The sequence below is a fragment of the Pteropus medius genome, unplaced genomic scaffold, assembly GCF_902729225.1.
Source record: "Pteropus medius unplaced genomic scaffold, Ma_sr-lr_union100, whole genome shotgun sequence".
In the NCBI taxonomy this organism is placed as follows: Eukaryota; Metazoa; Chordata; class Mammalia; order Chiroptera; family Pteropodidae; genus Pteropus; species Pteropus medius.
The window spans coordinates 59,747,525-59,770,247 of record NW_024344378.1 but is presented as its reverse complement, the minus strand read 5'-3'; the positions used below and the strand labels follow the sequence as shown (position 1 = coordinate 59,770,247).

Here is a 22,723-nt window from a genome sequence, read left to right as displayed (position 1 = left end):
TAGAGTTCAGTGCTTTGTTTTTATTCCTTGTTTTTTCATTAATTTAACATATCACCACTTCATGAAGAGTATTTAAAATTTTAGAATATTTTAGAAATATTTATATAAATGTAAGAAGGGGACAAAACATTTGAAGATTTTAAAATACTAAATATTGATATTGTTAATACAAGAAAGTTGTATTGAAGTCGAGGTGTTTCTTCAAATATTAGAATTCTATTACATTTTGCCTGGAAACACTTGGAAACATTCTAGCCCAAGGGAAAAGTCAAAATTGAAGATGGGCGTTTAGTGTTTTCTTTTCTGTGACTGTCCTTTAGCATTTGTAAAAATGCTTTTTCTGTTCTAAATAAGCTGTTTGGTTAGCTTGGCTCTATAACTCTACTTGGGTTTTTTTCATAATGAGAATGTCTCAAGATGCCCCAGATAGTTTCTAGGACTGTCTTTCCTTCCTTAAATGATTTCTGGGATTTTCTTATTTCCCATCTCTTTTCTTCTTATTATTATTATCATGAAACTTGTGTGTAATCTAATACTCTGGGCCTAGGAAACCTAAAGTCATCCTCGCAGTGTAGTTTTGATCTAAAAATTAAAACATGCTCTCTTGAGTAGTGACAATCCTGCTACGAGTGAAGTCAGGGCTAATAATGAGCAGCAGCTGTAATCAATTAACTATCAATGCTCATATCCTCTTTTCTATAATGAAATAGTGTGGCATGTTGGACTGTAGCCCAGATTGTCTTCATTAAAATAGTCTTGGTAGAAGTGGCTTCCCAGAATGTGGTTATATATCAACCAAACAACTGGGCTCTTTATGAATAGAGATGTACTGAGGAGCTTGGTCCCCTCCACTTCCATGTACCAGAGCAAATTGTGTAACATTTTTCTGTTAAGTTTATAACATGTCCTTCCCCTGAAGCTCAGTGAACTTGGAGTTTTCCTCTATGTCCTGAAGAAAAATAGACAAATACTCAGATGAAGTTCAAATGAAATTGAATAGTCAAGTGCTATGAGCCGGCATTGCTTCATTGGCTGTGTACATTTCCTCTGAACTCTTGCAAACTATAGATTTTTGGGTCAAAATTTGAGATGGTCTTAGTGTTGCAATTTTAAGATCCATGATTATTAAAATTTCTGTAAGTCTCTGAGATACCAAGAAGAAACGTCATGGTAAAAGAAGGTTTGTTGTTGTTGTTATTGTTTTTTTTTTTTTTTTTTAATGTGTTTTGCGTGTGTTTATTTTTAAGAGGGAGAAGCATATTACATGAGGTTAATAAAAATCTATACTGATTGTGTTCCCAGTTCATAATGTACACACTATCCTTCTTTTCACTTTACCATTGATATAATAATAATAAGCCCCCCTCCCCAATTTTATGATGCAGAGGAAATAAATTATTTATCTTTCAAACTTCAGTTAATACTTTTAAAGTCTTGGATGTCATTTCATAAACTCTTAATTACATATAAATGGCCTGAAAAAGTTAAATTAGTTCAAAGGTAAATATTTTACTTTGTAATTCCTGGTAAGTTCTAGGCTATGAATAGTAGATTTCCATCCTGCAGGTAGAAGAAATATTTGACCCTGGAACTGTTGGCTTGTCTTAAATTCATTAGATCATCAATGATAATCAAAGATGAAAGGAATTGTAGCCAGTTGGTCATTGAAGCTAATTACTTTAGTACATTTAGCCATTTCTAAAGCTCTCTCACCAGTATTGAGGGTTGGAAAAGGGTGGTTCAGTTGATGCGACTGTTAATGGATTTGATTGCCTCTCCTGTGGTCCAGGAACAATGTAGGTCTGCTCCTAGATTTCCACTCAGCGTGAAAACCTCCATAGTCTTTTATTAGAGGGAAAATGGCAGAATTGAAAGGGCATAATAATGCCATATAGATGTTCAGCCAGAATAAAATATTGGCCTTACATGACAAAGTATGACTCACCATTGTAGCAGTTTGCAGAAAGCATGTCATAAAAAGGGGGAAAAAATGTTATATAACAGATAAAAGTATATGTATGTATTTATACTTATTCGAAAGTGAATTTGTTTTTAACTATTTTAGACAGGTTTTGATTGGTTGCTTCCTAATCTCTGCTAAGTGCTTATTGATGATAACTCTCTTTTGTACTCCTTGGAGAATATAAAGAAGCTGGTGCATTTAATCCTTTTAGAAAGGAATATTGTCTTAGAAGCCTGCACAGGACGAGTCCTTGTTAAAGAGCAGAGCAGGGCTTGGGAATTCTGTGGGAAGTGTCAGAGGCTTTTGCAGCCTCTGGCTTCTGTAGTCTGAGCCCCTTCTAGGGAGTAGAGGGACATGGACAGTGACTAGCTGGAGTCTGAGAGGATTTAAAAGTAGATGGAGGCATTTTGTCACATTAGAGTAAGGGTAAGCCTCACTTAATTATGGCTTGTTTTTCTGTTAGGACTACAAGGTATTTTTCAGTTGTACAGAAGATTATTTTTAATGTTTTAAGCATTCTATGATTTACTCTAATTTATAAATTTTTTAAGTTCAGGAATAATTTATTGAGGTGTAGCAAGAAAATAAAAACCACCTATGATCCCCTAACTCAGAAATAGTCTCTTTTAATATTTCAGTATATTTTCTTGCAACCTTTAATAATATGTTTTAATTTAATAAAACCAGTCTTTATTAATTACCTCTTGTGGGTTAGACATTGAGGTAATTTGAAGAAAAGGATATCTGAACTTGCAAGGAGCTTAAGAAAGATCTAACACACAGTTACAATAAGGGTGATATGTGTCATGATAGGGTTAGTATGGGGTTCCAATTGGTGTGCTTGCACTGAGGAAGGGTCCTTAGCCCATCTAGAGAGAAAGGGACAGTGAACACTCTATAGAAGAAGCTGAGGTCTGAAGGAGAAATAAATGGTAGCTAAGATAAATGGGTAAGAAGGAACAAGACTAAGGGCGAGAGGTCAGGGTTATGTACTTTGTAGCAACTGCAGACAGTGCCGGCAGGTGGAGGAGGACTGAACTTCAGGGGCAGGTGTTGGGGTGGGGACAGTGAGAGGCGAGGCTAAAGAGGTGAGCAGTAGTCAGATCCTGTGGTCTCATAGGCCAGGTTAAGGTGTTTAGAATGTCCCAAGAACAGTGGGCAAACATCAAAAGGCTTTTTTAAGCAAAGGATGAAGCATTCAGATTTTGCTTTTTCGAAATGATCATGCTCGAAAGTGTAGTAACCCAGGTAAGAGATGTGGCCAGAACTGGAGTATCGACAGTGTAAATGGAGAGACAGGATGGCTTTGAGAAGGATTTAGGAAGTAGACGTAACATGAACTTAATAGGTTGGATATGATGGAGAACAGGAGGGGCAGACCAAGGATGAGGCCTGGATCTCCAACTTGGGCACATGGAGTATAGGTGACAGTTATTTCCTCTGGATTAGGAGACATGGGAAGAGGGCAAGATGGGAGGACGATGATGTGTGGTACCATGGGGACATCTAAGTGGAGATACCAGCTGACAGACATCCAAGCGTATGGTACTTTGGAGTTCAGGAAAAAGATCTGGGTTGGAGACCTAGATTTGGCATCATCAGTGTACAGGGAGTAGTTGAAACTATGGTAATTAATGAAATAGCATGAGGAAGTGTGTGCAATGTGTATCTAACTTCAGATATTCAATATCCATGTTGGGCCAAAAAAAGTTGGGGAAGGGGAAAATGACAGTTTAAAAAGTGCCAGTGACCGCTCTAGAATAAGTGAGAGATAGGCCGTGTAGGTCTGCAGTGTCCTTAGCCAATCTTGCCTTTCAGTTGCCTTTTATAGTACGAGCTGAGTATAGGTGAAGAGATTCCCAAAGTTAGTTTGACTTGCTTAATATCCATCTTATGTACCGACTGGCACCCAACTCCCGGCAAGACTGCACATGAAGCAGCTACAGTATTGGGAGCATTACTGTGGTGGGGTACAAGCTAACAGCAAGGCAAAGGAAATGATCTTAGACAAGAGAAGAGACATTTATTTCATTGTAACAGGAGGGAAGAGATAGGCAGGATGGTGTAGATTCAGTCAGGTATCTGCAGTGGACACAGCATATCAGGATATTTTGACTGCAAGTAAATAAAACCTGGCCTCAAATTGGGTTAAATGTTCACAATATGTGTGATACACCTAGAAACCAATAGAGAGGTTAGCCTCTAGCTACGGCATGATCACTAGCTTAGCAGTGTCATCAGAGACCAGGTACTTAAATTTTCTCTCAAGGCTAATTCTCCTTCTGGTCATAAAATCTCCTTAGACTGTAGCCCAACTGCCCAGCAGCCATTGAACTTTTTCCTTGTTCACATGCAGCAGCAGAGACCAAGAGAGAAAACTCTCCCCCAACCTAGAATGTACAGTAGTCCCCCTTATCAGAGGGGGATACATTCCAAGACTCCCAGTGGATGCCTGAAATCTTGGATAGTACCAAATCCTATATAAACTGTTTTTTCTATACATACGTATGATAAAGTTTAATTTATAAATTGGGCACAATAAGCAATTGCCTATAATGTAGGATAATGAGAGCAATATACTGTAACGAAAGTTAAGTGAATGTGCTCTCTGTCTCTCAAAATATCTTATTGTACTGTATTCACCCTTTTTCATGTGATGATGTGAGATGATGAGATGAAATGAGGTCAATGATGTAGGTATTGTGACGTAGCATTAGGCCACTATAAAGGTTACTTAAACACGAGCAGTGTGATACCACGACAGTCAGTCTGACAACTCAGATGGCTATTAATGGGCAGAGAGCGTATACAGTGTGGATATACTGGACAAAGGGATGATTCGAAGGTGGAGCCAAATGTTGCAAGATTTCATCACATACTCTGTACAATTTAAAATTTATGAATTGTTTATTTCTGGAATTTTCAGACTAAAACTGCAAAAAGCAAAACTGTGGATAAGGGTAACTACTATAAGTCCTTCCTTACACTGAGTGAGCCAGTCTTCTCAGGTGCCGTAGTGGACTAGTGAGCATCCCCAGGGGAACGGTGTGGGGTGACGATGTGTAGAGGAGACAGGATTCCCTGCTTCTCCCTTCTTCACTGTAGCCAGACAGTGGTCAGAGTCCCATCAAGTACATGTCTGGGAATGTAGAGAGGATACCTGCACAAAATTGTGGTTCTGTCAGGAATGAGGGGAGAAAAGTGTGTTGAGATAGTGGCCATAACCAATTTATCAGCTACCATGTGTAAATGAATTGGGGTGATCCCATAAATAATCTTGTTTTTTGAAAGACTATTATGAACATTTTTCCAAGTTTTTAAATATTTTTTAAAAGCAATGTTAATGGTTATATGGTATTTCATCTTATTTAATAAACCATTAATAATAATTACTGTATGGTACTATTATAAGCACTTTACAGATATCATCTGACTTAATCTTTATATAGCTCTTATGTTATCAGTACTATTATTCCTACTTTAAGATGAGAAAGTGAGGTTCAGAGAGGTTAAATAAGTGCCCAAGATCCCACAGTTAGTGTGTACAGAGCTAGGATTCAGACCTAGGCAGTGCTCCTAACTACTAGCCTGCGCTGTATTACAGAATGGGATGGTTTATTCAACCCTTCTCTTATTTATGGAACTTTATATAGAAATAGGAAATAAATAGGGAATAGGAAAAATAGACCCATTTTTCCCACAGCGTAAACAGTGCTACAGCGTGTATCCTGGTACATGAATGTTCTTTGGGATTGCTGGGTGAACATGTGACTATTGTTAAGGCACTTGCTATGTAGTGCTCAGGGGCTTTCCACAAGAACAGAGCAGCTTGCACTCTATTGATGTGGGCTTTCCCTGAGAAACGGTAACTGTCATGCTTCTCCACTTTTTTTTTTATTGCATGGAGAAGAGAGCAGCATAATGTAGTGAAAGAACAGGCTACAGCATTCAGAATACTGACTTCTAGGCATCACCCGCATCCTGGTAACCATGTCGCCTTGGACCCACCAGCCTTCCAAGCCCAAGTTCCAAGCATTTCTGTCCTGCTTTACTTCTCAGGACTGTGAGATTGGTTGAAATTCTGTGGGTTAAAACTCTTGGTAGACTATTAAAGTTCAAACAAATGGAAAATACTCTTGTTCACTTAGGTGAAGACACACTGTATAATACCTTCACTAATTTGGAATAGAAGAGGAAAAAGTGTTTTTGTTATTTAATTTTTGTTTAATTTTATTTAGATGGTATCTTTTAATGTATTAGCTGCTGTTTTCTCTTAATACCTGTGTTTACTAATTATTGAATGGGATTGTAGAGATTTTGCTTACTGAGTTTTAACCTCAGTAGCTTTTTCTTTAAAGAAAATAACCAATAAATTTCCATAGCTAGGGTTTTCTTTTTAGAACTGTTAAGTTTTTGTTTGTTTGTTTTTTGTCTTTTGTTTTTTGGCACTTGATCATCCATATTCTGTCATTCATGGTTGTGGTTTTCTTCCGGGATATTTTGGGTGCAGGTTTGATGGCTTGGGTCCAACTATCATTGTCTGTCCAACAACAGTGATGCATCAGTGGGTGAAGGAATTTCACATGTGGTGGCCTCCATTCAGAGTGGCAATTCTACATGAGAGTGGTTCCTGTACCCGCAAAAAGGTAACATGATAACACTTTAGTACCTTGTTTATCTCCATTTTGGTACCTGTTTTTTTGATCCATGTATTTCTCACATGAATGTTTCTGATTTAATCTAGAGCTCTGTATTTTGAAAACCATTTTGAATGTAGGCTTTATCATTCACAGTCCCTAGTGGTGTGGAGACATGTTTGTTGTCCAGTGAAACAACTGGGCACAGACAGGACATACAGCCTGAGGACATAAGTGGGACCCTAAATCACGGGCTTACAGTAACAGTTAACTGTCTAGATTGGGGGCAGTAGCAGCTTTAAACAGGAAGGTGGGTACAGAATGTCATAGAATAACCCTTAATTGGCAAAGGCATTCGTTAATATGCTTTTAAAACATGTTTAATGGACAAAAGAACAACTTGCCATTTGGAAAATTTTATAATTTGCATTTCTTGCTTTTTAGTTAAGTTGTTTTTTGTTCTTGGAATCCTTGATCATCCTATAACTATAATCATTGTATTTTGATAGTTGTATTTCTCACTTAGTCAGTGTTTTAGCCACATTATCTATGCTCCTGTGGGTAATGCAGATATGTTGTATTATGCTCTTTTTATTCTCATCTCTGTCTCACCAGCTAGGCTGTAAGCTCCGTAGAGTAGAGACTATATCTTACTCATTTTGTACCCCAAGCACCCTATAAGCATTTGCTGAATAAATAATAATTATACATTTCACATTGGATTTGCAGGTTGTTTTATTGAAAAGAAGTAGCAGTTTATTATCAGTTTCTTTCCTGAGTCATTGGAGCTCTTGAGCGAGCTCTTGTGTACCCCACGAAAGAACTAGTGAATGTTTGTCTTGCTGAGTTAGACACACATGAACCACTAAATTCCAGTGTTTCTTTAATTTTGCCAATACCTCTTTTCCTCCAAATTCCCATCTTGTTTATGATTATGAGTATGTAGAACTTTTGATAGATGTGAGTCAGGAATATTTATAATTTGGTAGCTCAGGTTTGGTGAGATGGACTCTTATACTAGCTGTTGTTTAAACCAGCTGACTTTGCCCTGAATTGTAAATGATAAATGGAAAACAAACTGAGTTAAAATATAAATGCTGCAATTAAAAATAAGTGATTTTTTTGCAGCATGGTAATAATAGTTTAGATTTTCTAGTCAAAATCAATTATAACCATCCTGTCATCACCCTTGTAAACACTGTTTTACTTTTTCACTTCCATTGTCTATTGACTGACATCTCTTAATGTTTTGTATTGCAAAATTCTGTAGCAGGATTCATTAATTGATGTTTGTCTTTAAATGGCAAATTTTTCATATGTTCCTCTTTACATTTTATTTTCTTTTGACTAGTGAGTGTATTTATTTCACATCTTCACTTGAATATAGCTCACCTACATTCCTTCTAATTAATTATAACCTGATGAACTACTTTCAGTGACTCATTAATGGAAATAAAATTGACATTGGTCAATGTCTCTGTTGGTGATGCTTGCTTTCTTAACTTGTTTAGAAGGAAAAACATTAAAGAATAGATATTTCACTCTTGTTCACAATGATCCCACCTTCTGAGGTTGTTTTGCATACACAGACACATGCATACACGTGATTGTTCATAATTTCTTCAGTGCTTTACAGTTCAACAGAGACTTAAACTTGATATTCTTACTTAAATTTTGAGGAAAAGCAGATGACTTGTGTTTTTACTCTGACCTTTAACTCTTCTATTTTCCATTATAAAACATCTCATCTCTAAAGATGTAAGCTGTTATGCAAAATGAAGTTCTCTTGCATCTTTCAAACTGTACTCTCAACTTAGGAACACAATCAGTTTATTGTTTGTTTATTATTAATGCCAATATCCTTTTACTATTTGTGATGATGATGTATCAGCAATGTGTTAATTCCTTTGCACAGGCCTTGTTAGTAACACTTCCAAGATCAGAACTCTGGCTTCTGGATTCAAGCACCAAGGTGGTATTTGATCTCTCTGCTTTTTATGTTTGTAGGTATAGATCTGTGCATGTCATCATCTCATGCACACCTGTTGCTTACAGATGTGTGTTAGATTGCAGTAGAGTATATTTCTTAATTAAATTTCAAATATCCTGTCAGTACCAGTCTAGCCTCTAATCTAGCATCTGATGTATGACTTCTGTCCTTATCAGCTGAGATTCCTTTTCCCATAGGAGAGCTCACTGACTCCCTTGTCTAAATGTAATAGTGGTGCGCAGGCATAAGAACATTCAGTGCTAGGGAAAATAGGAAAAAGAAGAGAATTTTTCTTTAAAAATACTTAAAAGCATAATAATGCCAGAATTGCTCTGCTTATCATTGAAGTAGATTATCTTTATTATTCTCTTGATTTGTTGTAGCTGGTATGACATAAAATGTTGAAATTTTTGCATTTAGAGATCATATCAAATGATCAAACAATTTCTGCATGGAGAGTACCTATTGTTCTTCCCTAAATAGCCTTTTAGCTTCCCACCTCTTTCACCATTTGATACTGTATTGTCATTGTTAATATTCTCTTTGATAGCATAATTTAGAATTATCAAACACCTAGCAACCATGCAAAAAAGATGTGGCTAATATTTCCAATCAATCAATCAAATCAGATAAAGACATTTTTAGTCTTCTGAATTTTCTTTAATGGTCAGTTGAAATCTCAATTAATAGGAAGCAAAGATTTTTCCTTTCTCGTTATGTTTTGTGATCTCTTTTTTCTAACATAGAGAAACTTGATGTGTGAGTCAACAAATATTTATTTGTTGAATAACAATAAATATGATATTGTAGGTATTTGATGCTGTTAGGGCTCCAAAAATGGATCTGTTGTTTTTAACTGATCTTGAAAAGCTAACTGTTTTCTTGGGGAAATAAGCAGTTGTCACTTTATGTCTCTTCCATTTTTTTCTTCTATATAGGATATAGTGATTCTGTGGATTATTTTAGATAATTCAGAGAGTTTTATCTTATTTTGATCGATTCATGGCATTTAGAGGCTTCAGAGTGGGAAATGCAACAATGGCATAAAGGTTGAAAGCATAAATTTTATAATTACCAAACCAGGATTTGCATCTTGGATCTGTTATTTTATAGCTATGTGACCTTGGGCAAGTCACTTAGCTTCTCTGAGCCTAGTTTGATCCCCTGTAAAATGAGATTGTTGGTAATTTTGTGAGGATTTGTTGGGTTAATATGTGTGCATAAAAAGGTTACATTTATTCAGGTAATTTTTACTATTAGAAACAAAGAATATTGTAGACCTATATCTATCTCAGTGGTTGCGAAAAGAAAAATGCTGTAATATTTCTAATTGATGCAATATAAATACATTCAAGATAGAAGGTTCACACCTGCTTTATCAAAAATGTTCATGGTCATTCACACATAGACCTTTTTTCCTCATGTCCAGACTTATTTTGTTCCAAAAGGAAACGATAAAATAGAATGTTAAAATTCTTTTGGGGGATTACAAAGTGTGATTAAAGAACAAACCACACAAAAACATGGGCATCTGATGAAACTATCATTGCACGTTCTTTAAAAAGGTCTGTTTTCTGAAAAACTAAAGTAAAAAGACTTGCCTTTTTAAAAACTTGGAAGGGAGTCAAGTAGAAATGTAACAAAAGTAGAAAAGAGCCACGCTGTCCCTCAAGCATCCTAAATATTTCAGACCCATTCCAAGTACACAAATTATTATGGGAAGTGATATAATTCTTATTAACTTTAGAGACAGTACATACACCTGATACAAGAAATAATAGATGCTATGTTTGTTCTGTGAGGTATATTTTAAAATTATGTTGCTGGAGCCCTTTTTTCTTCATTGTCAGCACAAATCCTTGTTTATTAAAGATTTAGCTTGAAGGAAATTTTAATTAATTACAGGTGCAGTAAATCCTGCCTGGGAAGCTGCCGTGCTGTATTTACCGCGAATGGCCTTCATGTGCCTGTGCTCCACTCTGCTCTCCTGGCTGCCTGACAGTGTGATTTATGGCTGTTGTTTTCTACCAGTCCACTGTTTGCCCTCTAGGAGGGATTGGTCTCCTGAGCCTCCATAATAACAGCAGTACTTTCACAGACATCTTTTAATGACAACAGCACTGCATTCTGTAAGTCAGGCTAATTGCAGATGTACCCTATTAATTGCAAAAACTAGGAGAGGTTACATATTTTACAAGCTTTTAATTTGAAACCGCCCGAGATGATTTGTCTTAAGTGTTTGGATAGAGACGTCCATAATATTCAACAATTCACTATTATTGAAACTCCAGTCTAGGCAGTTATAGAATTCTGAGATTGAATATAGTGAAAACAGCCTTAGATGTGTTTTTACCCAGTGGCTGTTAGGTACGTGGAGGTTATCTTTTCAATGGGGACATTTTCAAAATGTTCTTATTCTTTTTATAGAAGTGTCTTCTTAATTCTTATTCATTATTAGACATCTATAGCTAATGTTATGAAATTTTTCAAATAAACTTTAATCCTTAAACATACAAAAGAAGGTAAACATTGTTCCCATGATAGGTATTCAAGAGGCTTGGCATCTCACTTGTTTAACTTGGTGAAGCGACGTCCACAATCCAGTTCAGGGTAGTGTTTCTTGGAGGTCAGGGGAATGAGTTGTAATTTAACTTCTGCTATCTTTCAAGCCCCAAACAATGGTAGTTTTCATCTCCATTTTCTCTCTGTGCACACAAACAGCTCCATTCCTGGAGGAGAATGGGACCTGGAGTATTCCAGGTTTCTTTGCTGTTATCTTATGCCCTACTTGCTTCATGACTTCTAGCAGCCACTGCTCTTCTGGAAGGGAAAATGGATATAGAGTCGGGACAGCTGCCTACCCAGAATCTCAGTGGAAAATTTAGATGTGGAGGAACTCTTGTAATCATCACTGGCTTCTGAAAGTCATGGCACTGCTAGGGTAAGGTGCTCGAGGTGCAATGATGCATCTTTTGATAGCCCGCTTTTCTTCACTGTGCACTAGCAGCCATGGCACGGCCAGTGGCAATGGAGTAGCAGTGTAGTCAGGGAAGAGTAGATGTAAGCGAGTCCTGAGAGAACCTAGATGTGTGTTTGTAAGGCTGTGAGCCCTGAGGTATTTACTATGGCATTTATCATAAGGTAGAAAGTCAGGAAATGGTTAATTCAGGTGCGGCCTTCAATGTAGTATTATGCAGGCACTGAAAATTATGACTAGGAAGATGGCAAAATAATAGTCATACTAATAATATTGTTCTCACCTATGGAACCTTTAATAAGCACCAGGTTTTGTAGCTGTTCTCTAAAGCCATGTTATTGACTGAAGTGTTGAATATTATGACATACGAAGACAGTTTCCTCCTCTTTATTTTTCTCTTTCAAAATTTTCTTGGCCCTCGTACTCTATAGAATTAAAAAAATATTCTAATCCTAGTTTATTAAGTAGTATCATTTTTGAAGATGTTAAATTTTATAAAATTTCTATGATTGTGATTACATAAATTATTGTATTAGGTTTCCTGATATTTATCTATCCTTATATTTCTGTAATAAGCCTTATTAGGTTAATACATTGCTAGATTTTATAATAAAGTAATGGATCTCTAATGTGTTGTATCTGGCAGTTTTGAAAACAGGGTTTTGCTGTCTTTATATTAATGATTCGGAATGCATTCTATCTTTTTCTGTATTTTGGAACAATTTATCAGAATTCTACTTCACTCATGAAATCTTTTGAGTGTGGTGGACTTTTGGTGGGAAGAGCATAACATCTTTTTCTAGTTCTTCATTATTGAACCAATTTAACAGTCATCCTCTATCAGATGTTTACATTTTTGGCGTTAGATCACATGCGGTATTGGTTAACATTTTGTATTCTCTGCATCTGTGATGGCACTCCTTTGATAGTTCTCGTGCTGTGCATCTGAGTTCGTGTGTTCTTTGGGCTGGCTTTTCAGAGGTTTGTTTTGTTTGGTCTTTTCAGAGTTACTTAGTTTTTTGCTTTATCGACTTTACCAGGTTTTTTCTTTAAGATTTCACTAATTTTTGTTTTTATCTTATTCTCTCATTTTCCTTTTATAGTAGATTGCATTGACTGCTGAGTTTGATTTCAGCCTTTCTGAATAAAGAATATTCTTGATGTGGTCTGAAGCTCTGCTGATAGCTAGTAAAAGGCGCTCACTAATGGTGATATTCAGATCCCTTGTATCTTAATTAAATTTTTTTGTTTGTTTTCTTTAATGTTACTTTCTCTCCTCTGATCTGCCAAACTCTGAGAGGCCGTGTTGTGCCACTTTGTCAACACAGCTCAAAGAGCTTTACTTTTGTGTTTTGTTGTAATGCTTTTTGGTAGGTAAAGGTTCGTGGCTCTTCTTTCTTTGTGTTGTCTCCTTTAAAATATAAAATAACCCTCTTCTGTTCAGTTTTTTTCACCTAATATTTATATTTCTAATCCTGCCCTGTTTTTGTTTGCATTTCCTTGGTTTATCTTTGATAATTCCCATATTTTCAACTTTCAGTGCCAGTCTAGTTTGGGTCTCTTTTAAACACAAGACTAGGTTTTTGTCATACTTAACTCAGTGGACAGTTTAGCCCACTGTCATATGGAGACCCCTGACATGTTTAGTCTTTTTTTCCCCCATAGTGGTTTGATAGTTCTACAATCTATTTCTTTTTTTATATTTATGCTGAAGTAGCAAATATTAATCAGTAAGTGGGTATAATTGTTTTTAAAATGCATTTCAACTTAATTTTCTCTCACGATTAAGAATTAAAAAGAATCTATCACTTATGCCTCATTCTACCCTTGGACAGAGTGGGATTCTTAGTTCACTTTTATTTTCCCCTGTTCTCACTTTAGGTTTTGTTAAACTAAACTGGAATTATAGTAACACTTAAAGGTATATCCCTTTTTATGTTTTAGAGCCTTTCTTAACTGTTTCATTAGTATTTAAAAATGTTTTTCTATTTACTTAATTATTGTTTTAATAATTTATTTTAATAACTGATATGTATATTACATGTAATTTTCCCTTAAAATTTTTTCCTTTTGTAGTAAAGTAAGAGGCAAAGTTGCCTAATATTTAGTTAATACTGGCTTTGGAGTTGGCAGCCATTCCACATTCAAATCCCAGCTCCACCCTTTACCAACTGTGTGACGTGATATATTATTTACTTTCTCTAAGACACAGTTTCCTCATCTGTAAAATGAGAGTTAGTAATAGTACCTCTGTCCTCTCTCAGAGTTGCCGTGAGCGCTCTGTGATGAGCTGTCTAGTCGGGAGATCTGTTGTCTGCGGGCACACTTTCTGCTTTCACCCATGGGAAGGAACCATGTTCTCTTAGTGACTGCACCCATGCCCCTTCTGGATATAGCATACTGTACCTAGCTTATCTCTTACTGGTTTACTTTGTCATTGCCCGTCTGAAGTTGGAAATTTGTTTTTCCTCTCAAGCATGACTGCTGGTTTGGATTGATGCAGAATTCCAGGGTCACTGCTTCCCTCTAGAACTATGGAAAGATTTTCCCTTTGCTTTCTGACATTTTTAATGTTGCAGGTAAGATGTTCAACACAGATAGTCTTTTTCCTCTGATGGGAATCTTTTCTTTTTCTGTTTTGTTCTGACTAGAAGCTACAGCATTTTCTCTTAATTTTCTTTATTTTTGGAATTCAGATATCTAGTAGGTATATATATGCCTAAACCTATGTCTTTTTTCAGTGTTCTCGCTTGACATTTGTTCTGTAGTCTCAAGTATCTCCTCACATTTTTTTCTACATTTTTTAAAATCATTGCTTTTATTTCATTTCTACTCTGCCCTCCTCGAATTCATATTATAAATTGGTAGAGCTCCAGGGTTTTTCTTTTCTTGCTTTTGTTTTAAAATAAATCACTTTTCATCTACCTTGTTGTTTTAAGTTTAATAAGGATTGACACAGGGGATGTTTTGGAAAAATAAAAATTGGGTAAGTGTTGATATGTTATAACTTTTCTTGTCTTCTTTTGTTAGTGTTTCCTACTTACAGATGAATGAAACATGCAGTAAACTTCCATTGCCGATAATGTGCTGTTAGAATTGTGTGTATTATGTGTGTATCCATAAAGTCCTTTAGATTGTATCATGATTAGAAGATTGTCATTTAATTTAACTTATTTAAAATTGGCTTTACCATTTTATCATTTTAGGAGAAACTAATTCGAGATATTGCTCGTTGTCATGGAATTTTGATCACTTCTTATTCCTACATTCGACTGATGCAGGATGATATTAGCAGTCATGACTGGCACTACGTGATCTTGGATGAAGGACACAAAATTAGAAATCCAAATGCTGCCATTACCCTTGCTTGCAAACAGGTATGACCTCTTATAACACGGGAGATTTCCAGGTAGATAATAGTATTTCTTTGGGAATAAACTCCCTGATTTTAGTAACACATTTATTCTTTCCTTGTGCCTTTGCATAAGGAATTTGAAATATACATTTTTGCCTTAATGCAGAAAATTCTTTATTCTTGCCCTTAATCTTGTTTTTTAAAATTCTGTTTGTTCACATTACATAATATCTCTTGTAGGAATCAGGTGTTAGAATGTAACCAAATCCAACTTGAATCCATAGTATTTAGCTTGAACAATAAGAAAAATTCTTCCCAGTTTTTTAAATCTATATGTAACTGGAGAATTAAAATTGCATAAAATGTCTATATTTCGAATGAGACCAAAATAATAAGTAAATGTGTTAAATAACAAGATTGTGTGGGAACATTTTGGGGTAGGTTTGCTGATCATCTGTCAAAAGGTGAATTTAATAAAAAAATATTTTCTTTCCCAAAATAGTTCCGCACCCCTCATCGCATTATCTTGTCTGGCTCACCAATGCAAAATAACCTTCGTGAACTGTGGTCGCTCTTTGACTTTATCTTCCCAGGAAAGTTAGGCACATTGCCTGTGTTTATGGAGCAATTCTCAGTCCCTATCACCATGGGAGGATATTCAAATGCCTCCCCAGTACAGGTAATGTATTAGGCAGATTATACTTTTGCATTTTAATATTTTAAATGTCCCTGCTAAGTACTATATCTGTAGTCAAGTCATTCATAATATAAGAAAAATGGCCAAACTTATAAATTGGTATCTGATAAAAAAAAATCACAATTATTTTTGCTTGATAGCTCAGATTTTTTCCAGATGAGTTTTTAAAAATCATGTAAAAGATTAAAGAGCAGTCAGAAATTATAAAACAAGAATGAATCAGTTCTAGACAGCATATAATTTAGTGCAGACTGAGATAGTGCATCTTATAAAGTAGTATAAAGGCTTAGAAAAGCTGAAACCAGAGAGGATTGTTAAGGAAAGATTTAATGAGACACGTATTCCTTATCCTGATTCTGGGAAAACAGGCCAAGAACAACAAGGGCATTCTGGATTAGGGCCACATTATTTGGCCATGGACAATGAAGAGATATACTTGATTAGACTAGAGATGCTGGTACAGGAGTATCAGGAAAGCTGGAAATAGGAGCTTTGAAAGGGAGGTGGAGGTGCTCGAGCAAGGAAGAGTCACGGAGGATGTCTGAGCCGGAAACTGGGAAAGAGCTGTTCTCAGCTGCAGATAGTATGGAAGGGAGGCTGGCATTGAGAAACCTGCAGTAATCGTTGGGGGTGAGGTTGATGAGAACTTGGACTTGGACCTCAGTGGTGTCCTAAGAAAGAAAGTGGGTCCCAGATGGCATATTTTCTTTTTTAGGTAGAACATAATCAGACGTGGAGGCTGATAAGATAAAAAGAAATAGGATAGGGAGTGGTAAGCCTGTTGCAGCTGACCCCTTTGGTTTTAGGCCAGGGTGACTGGTAGAGTGTGGTTGTCACAGACGGGAACATTGAGAGGTAAAGCCCACCTGAGGGCAGACTCCAGCCTGGGTGAGCTGCAGGATTTCTGCACAGCTTTCAAGTAAGACCTACACCTGCCAGGTCATGACTGAACCACAAACAAAGACTTTCACCAGAAGAGATGTTTATGTGTTTTGAAATATTAATTAGAAAAAAGAATTTTAGACCTTTAAAATTAAGGGGATTGTCACCCACAATTTTAATATCTTTCACATTTGAGATTGAATCATTTTTAATTAACTTTCATAAGGGCTCTCTTCCTCCACTGAATCCCTGTTGTTCTGCATTTGTAGTCTTTTTAAAAACTTTTTATTTTAAAATAATTTCAAACTTAACAGTCACAAGAATCATAAAAAGAACTATTTACTCTTCACCCAGATTTACCAGTTGCTAGCATCTTGCTAACATTTTGCCACATTTGCTTTATCTTTCCTTCCCTCTGTCTCCCCACCTCTCTCTCTATGCACACAAATTTATATTATTTTTTTCTGAATCATCTGAGAGCAAGTTGTAGATGATGCCCCTTTATTCCAAATCCTTTAGTGTGTGTTTCTTAAGAACAAAGACATACTCTTACATAACCATTGTATAAACATCAAAATTAGAAGGAAATTTAACATTGATATAATTCTGTCATCTATAGTATGTGTCATTCACATTTTGCCGGTGCTTTTAGTAGCATCTAAGTCCCTTTAGTCTCCTTAAATCTGGGACAGCTTCTCTAACCTCTCTTATGTCTTTCACTGACTTTGACAGTTTTGAAGACCACAGGCCTTCAAAACATTATTTTACAGAATGTACTTCTCTTTGGATTTGTCTTCCATTCTTTGTGATTAAATTCAGATTATGCATTTTGGCAAGACAGTCACAGGAGTGACACGTCTTTCTCAGTGTTTCATATCTGGAGGCACATGCTGTTTATCCCTTTCTTGGTGTTATTAATTGATTACTTGGGTGTGGTGGTCTTTGCCAGATTTCTAAATTCTTCAAAGTTACCACTTTTCCTTTGGACTAAGTAAGTCATTTGTGGGAAAATACTTTGAGACAATGCAATATGGCTGTTTCTTCCTTGAAGTCCTTGTTTCTTCCTTGAAGTCTTTATTTCAGAAGTTTGTGCACTTACCTTTCTTTCTTTTATAGATTATAAGCTCCTTGGGAGCAAAGGTGTTGTTTTTATTTGCTCCTTTCTGTTTAAGTCCATGGCTGCCATGCATTATTGAATCCCAAGAAGATATTCTGTGAGCAGATATTTATTGTGTCAGGGGAAATAAACATGATCATAGTATAGGGTAATAAGGTCTGTGATCAGAGGAGATCCAATATCTGAGCTGTGGGAGTCAAGAAAGGCTTCCTGGGGGTAGGATGACTATGCTAGGGCCTAAAAGATAGAGGAAGATGAGGAGGAAGGACAGTAATTACCAAAAATAGGGATTGCTTTTGGATTTGTATGTTAAACTTGTGCAGAGCATTTTAGAACTGAAAAGAACTTGAGGAGTTATCTAGGTAAACTTCCTTATTTCAAGCTCAAGGTTTTTGAGAGTCAGCATTTTGGTGACTTGCCTAGGTCACTCAGCTCTGGAAGAAGCAGAAGTGGGGAGTAATTATCACTCTACTTTGTCGAGAATAGGAAGGAAGAATGGGCATACTCAGCTAGGTATCTATTTTTCACAGTACTTGGGAGTTGGGAGTGATAGAGAAATACAATTGGATTCTGCCCTTCATCTCCCCACCATCATGTTTTTACTCACAGAGGAAAAGACACAAGAGGCAGATGGAAATTAAATATAGAATCTGCTTTATTGCCTGACGCACAGGATTCCCTAAGAAAGCTGGCCTGGAGAATGTGGCTTGACCTCGAGGCTAAAATAGGGTTTCTTAGTCTTTTCTGCCCTCCCATTCCCACCCCAGTCTAGAGCTGATGATCTTCCTCTGGGAAGAGTTGAGTGTGACAAAAAGACTCAGACCTATCCCCAGCTACTCTAGGCTCTGACCCTTGCAAGTTCATTGCAGTGGCCCAGGAGTAGGGAGACTCTCCAGATGGGCGGGAGTGTGGAAAAGAACAGGAGTGGCCAGGGCACCTAACAACCCAGCCCTAGTTTTCCAGCATCACCAACTAGCTCGCTCGTTCTGGAGGAGATAAATGTGGATAGAGGCAAGGATATGGGGACAATTTCCTTAACACACTGTAAATATTTTTAGGAATAATTTAAACAAGTACTTGTTTCCTTGGGACTGTAATGTCTTGTTAAATTCCGAAATTTAATCATCTCTGCATTGTAACCCATAATATATACCCGTATTAAAGGTAATTTTTATCACTGTCTGAATGATACATTTACCAGGGTTACCTGTAACTAAAAGTTGTTGGTTAATTGAGCTGCTTTGTTCTTGTCTGCTATTCCAAGTAAAACCTATTTTTTTTTTGTTTACACATATAGACATATAAGATAACACATATACATGCACATACATGTATACATACTTAAGGTGTTCTTAGGGTCTTATTAAAATATTTTTACCATGTTAATTTTGTAACATGATTTTTTCTGTATTATAATCAAGCTATTATCATTAATTTTGCAGCTAACTTTCTTAAATTTAAACTGGCTGGAATATTTCTTGTTCCATTAAATAGTAATTTACTAGGTTGTTAAGCCTATTTAGATTTTTTTAAAGTATCAATAATTTATTGAATTCTTTGTTTGCCTTTAAGTGGATTGCAGAGGGAGTGGCTTCCTGCACTGTGGGCCTTTGTTTTTTATGTACAGTTAATACCCATCTCATGTGGCTGTGCTTCATTACAGAACCATATGCCCCATTTTAGACTAGAGTGACCTTTCATTTCTGGGATCATAGGGCTTTTCTTGAACTTACTCTCCAAAGTCTCCAGTGGGTAGTAATCTCTACTGATTATCTGGTTACTCCCATTGCTGCAGCTTCCCCCCAGAGTTGGCTTTTGATCTTCAGTCTTGCACAGTAGCAGTTCCTTTGTAGCTTTTGGAGAATTCAAGGTTATAAACAGATTTGTTTGAAAGCAGCATTTTCCCCCAGAGGGTGGTTGAGAACCAAGTAAATCTCTACTTTAGGGTTTCACCATGCAGTAATAATTAAAACAAAGTATAGAAGAGGAATAAGGCACAAAATTGCCAGTTCTTTTGTTTGTACATTTTGGTTAATAAATTTTTTTACTGATGTTATTATGAAAGCTGCCATATTAAACTTATACTAATGTTTCCAAACCATTTTCTAACCATTTCCAACCAATTTTGTACAGTCATTGGTCATTCTTTTGAAAATTCTTACTTTGAACATTGGAATCTTAAAAGGTAAGAACAAATGTATTCCTTAAACATACAGTAATTCTTTCTTATTTTCTCTTACTAAAGGTTAAAACTGCTTATAAGTGTGCATGTGTTTTACGAGATACCATAAATCCATACCTACTAAGGAGAATGAAATCAGATGTCAAAATGAGCCTTTCTTTGCCGGATAAAAATGAACAGGTCTGTAAATCCAGGAGTTACCAAAAGATTTCTAAAGCACAGGTGTACCTGTCTATTCACTCTGCTTTTTCATATGCAGAATTGGTGAGACATGGTTGTAGGTACTGTGGAACAGGCAGATCTATACCTGTATGTAGCTGTATGTGACAGTTGAGCCTGCTATTGCATCTGGCCTCAGAAGGACTCTAGTACATAGGCTTAGATCCCTCTTATTAACACATTAGATTCCCACAGCTGCTCTTTTTAAACTTCTCCATTTTTCTCAAGTCCCCAATTCGTTCATGCTATAAATTATTTGAGGTGCCAGCCACATGTCTGGGAAATAGCAGTGAACAAAGCAAACACTTGTTCTCATGAAACTGTCATTTTTTCTTTAGGAGAGACAGTCATAAGTAAATGTTATCAGATGGCAGGTGGTGATAAGTGTGGAGAAAAAAAATGAGGCAGGGATAGGGAGTGCCGAGGGCAAGGATTTGGGGAAGCAAGCTTTTATAAGGGATCTCTGATAAACCGACATTTGAGCAGACATTTGAGCAGAGGCGCAAAGAAGGTGAAGGAGGGAGTTAAAGGGTATTTTGGAAGAACGTTCTAGGTAGATGGGAAGTGAGAGGGTATTGGTATGTTCAGGGACCAGCAAGGAGACCAGTGTGGCTGGAGGGCAGGAGCAAGAAGAGGGCTCAAAGTCAGTTTGCCTGCCAGATCACCAGAGCCCACTGGTCATGGTGAAGATTTGGAGGAGATTCACAGGAGGATACTGAGCAAAGGAGTGATGTCATCTGACTTAGGATTTAAAAGGGTCATCCTTTTGAATTTCATCCTAGTGTTCTGTTATCTAAATGTATAACTGTACCTTCTATTCAGGATCTAAAAGTAAATGCATTGTAGATTTTGAAAGTGGAAACTCTGAAGGATCTGAGAGATCTGTCATCAAGGCTACTTTTGTCACTACCTCTTCCCTCCCCATCAACACTTATCTCTAAATTGAGCCATTGGTCTTAGCATCCCCCTTACAGGTCTCTCATTCCTGCCAGTTGCTTAGGACATAACTCTGAGCTGTCTCTAATTCTAAATCAACCAGTTGCTGTGATGCTCTGTCCTTTGTCATTCTCTCACTTCTCTGCTTCACATCCTCATAAATTAGTGCAGTTTAGTCTGACTAGCACAATTAGTTTGACTGATCTCTCAACCATTAGCACTCCACACTCCATACCGTATTGCACACTGTTGCTGGATTGATTTTTCCAAGAGTTGATAGTAGTATTCCTATCAACATACCTTTAATGTCCCTCTCCCCACCGAGAATACCAATTTAGTTTATTTGTGCCAATTTATTTTCACTATAGAATCTCAGAATGCTTATTATTATATCCCATACAGTAGCCAAGGCAAATTGCTTCCTATTTTTTAAACGTACACTACTTTTCCTTCCATTTGCATATGATTTTCCCTTTGCCTAGAGGTTTTCCACTCCTCCAGCAAACACAGCAAACACTCTTCCATTTGAAGACCCCATGATAGTCTCTGCTAAAGCTTCTACTAGACTGGAATACCTTGAGGTTGAGACTTTGTCTTACCCCATCGTCAGATTCTGCATGACACCTATAAACAATCATTTGCAAACACTAGGTACCCAGTGATTAATTTGTTTAACTTTGCTACTGAGAGGAGAGGTTTTTCTGTTGCCACTTTTAAAGGATTAAAATATGAGTAAGAAGTTAAGAATTATAAACACTCAGGTTCCTTTTACTTAGTCAGCATATGAAAGCATTGGAGGAGAAAGAAAATGGAGGCAAAGGGATGAGTTAGCCAGTCCCTACAGAGTCCTCAGGAGAAAAGATATGGGCCTGAACCGAGGTGAAGGCAGGGCTGGCAGGAGGAAGCTGAAGGGCCTGGTGACTCCCAGGTTTCCCACTTGGATGCAGGGAAGAATCTGCTGTGGCAGAGGCTACAAAATGACAAACAGCTCAGAGGCGACAGCTGAGGAGTTTAATTTAGGTAATATTTGAAGTGCCCATGGAACATCTGCTTGCCTAAAAGGCAGTTGTAATTGGGTTTAGAACTCTCGGAGAGTTCTAGGCTGGGATGTAGCTATGACCTGTGAGAGAAGGTGTTGAAGTTATGAGCAAGGATGAGTTTTCCTAAGGAGATTATGTAGAATGAAAAGAGACGAACAGCTCAGGCAAACGGCAACATTAAGGTGAGGGTAGAAGTGGAGGAGCGACCTGGGGAGACGGAAGGCCTTTGTAGAAAGGCACAAGCTGGGTTGGGGTAAGTGGAGTGATGATGCCCTAGAGATCCTATGTGTTTGGCATCTAGGAAGTTATTAGTGACCTTGTCCAAAGCAGCTTCAGTGGCATCAGCAGAAGTGCCCTTCAGGCTTGTGCTAGATTCATACGTGACTAGAAAGCAAGGAAGTGGAGATGGTGATTGTACACGATAGTTTCAGGAGTTTTCCCCCTCACTTTTTGCATAGTCTTAAGGAGTGGAGCTCTGTCCTGAGGAGGATAGGAGGATTTTCAGAATTGGTAGAAAGGTTGAAGGGTTGCCCTTGATTCCATACAGGAACCTATTTCTCTGAGAATAAAGGAAAATAAGCTGAGGCAGATGAAGTATATAAATTTTAGGGAGTGAAAACTAGAGAATCATGCCTGATAACTTCAATTTTAATTTTGTTGTTTTGTTTTTGTTTGGTTGTTTTTAAGTAGAGGTTGAGACAGAGGTGAGTGGCTTTGGGGGAGAAAGG

The 22,723-nt window shown here is 37.0% G+C and overlaps 1 protein-coding gene across 7 annotated transcripts in view; it reads left to right on the top strand.

Annotated features, from left to right (window-relative positions):
• The window catches only part of ERCC6 (ERCC excision repair 6, chromatin remodeling factor), a 72,388-nt gene that overhangs the window by 35,422 nt on the left and 14,243 nt on the right, over positions 1–22,723 (top strand). For 4 of the 7 annotated variants that reach the window (XM_039872361.1, XM_039872358.1, XM_039872359.1 and 1 more), the window contains 5 exons: positions 6,474–6,609; positions 8,516–8,572; positions 14,774–14,944; positions 15,425–15,601; positions 19,864–19,980. In XM_039872361.1, coding sequence (XP_039728295.1) covers positions 6,474–6,609; positions 8,516–8,572; positions 14,774–14,944; positions 15,425–15,601; positions 19,864–19,980 — 658 coding nt within the window. The remainder of the gene's footprint in view (positions 1–6,473; positions 6,610–8,515; positions 8,573–14,773; positions 14,945–15,424; positions 15,602–19,863; positions 19,981–22,723) is intronic. The other 3 variants (XM_039872360.1, XM_039872356.1, XM_039872357.1) reach the window with 2 other exon arrangements.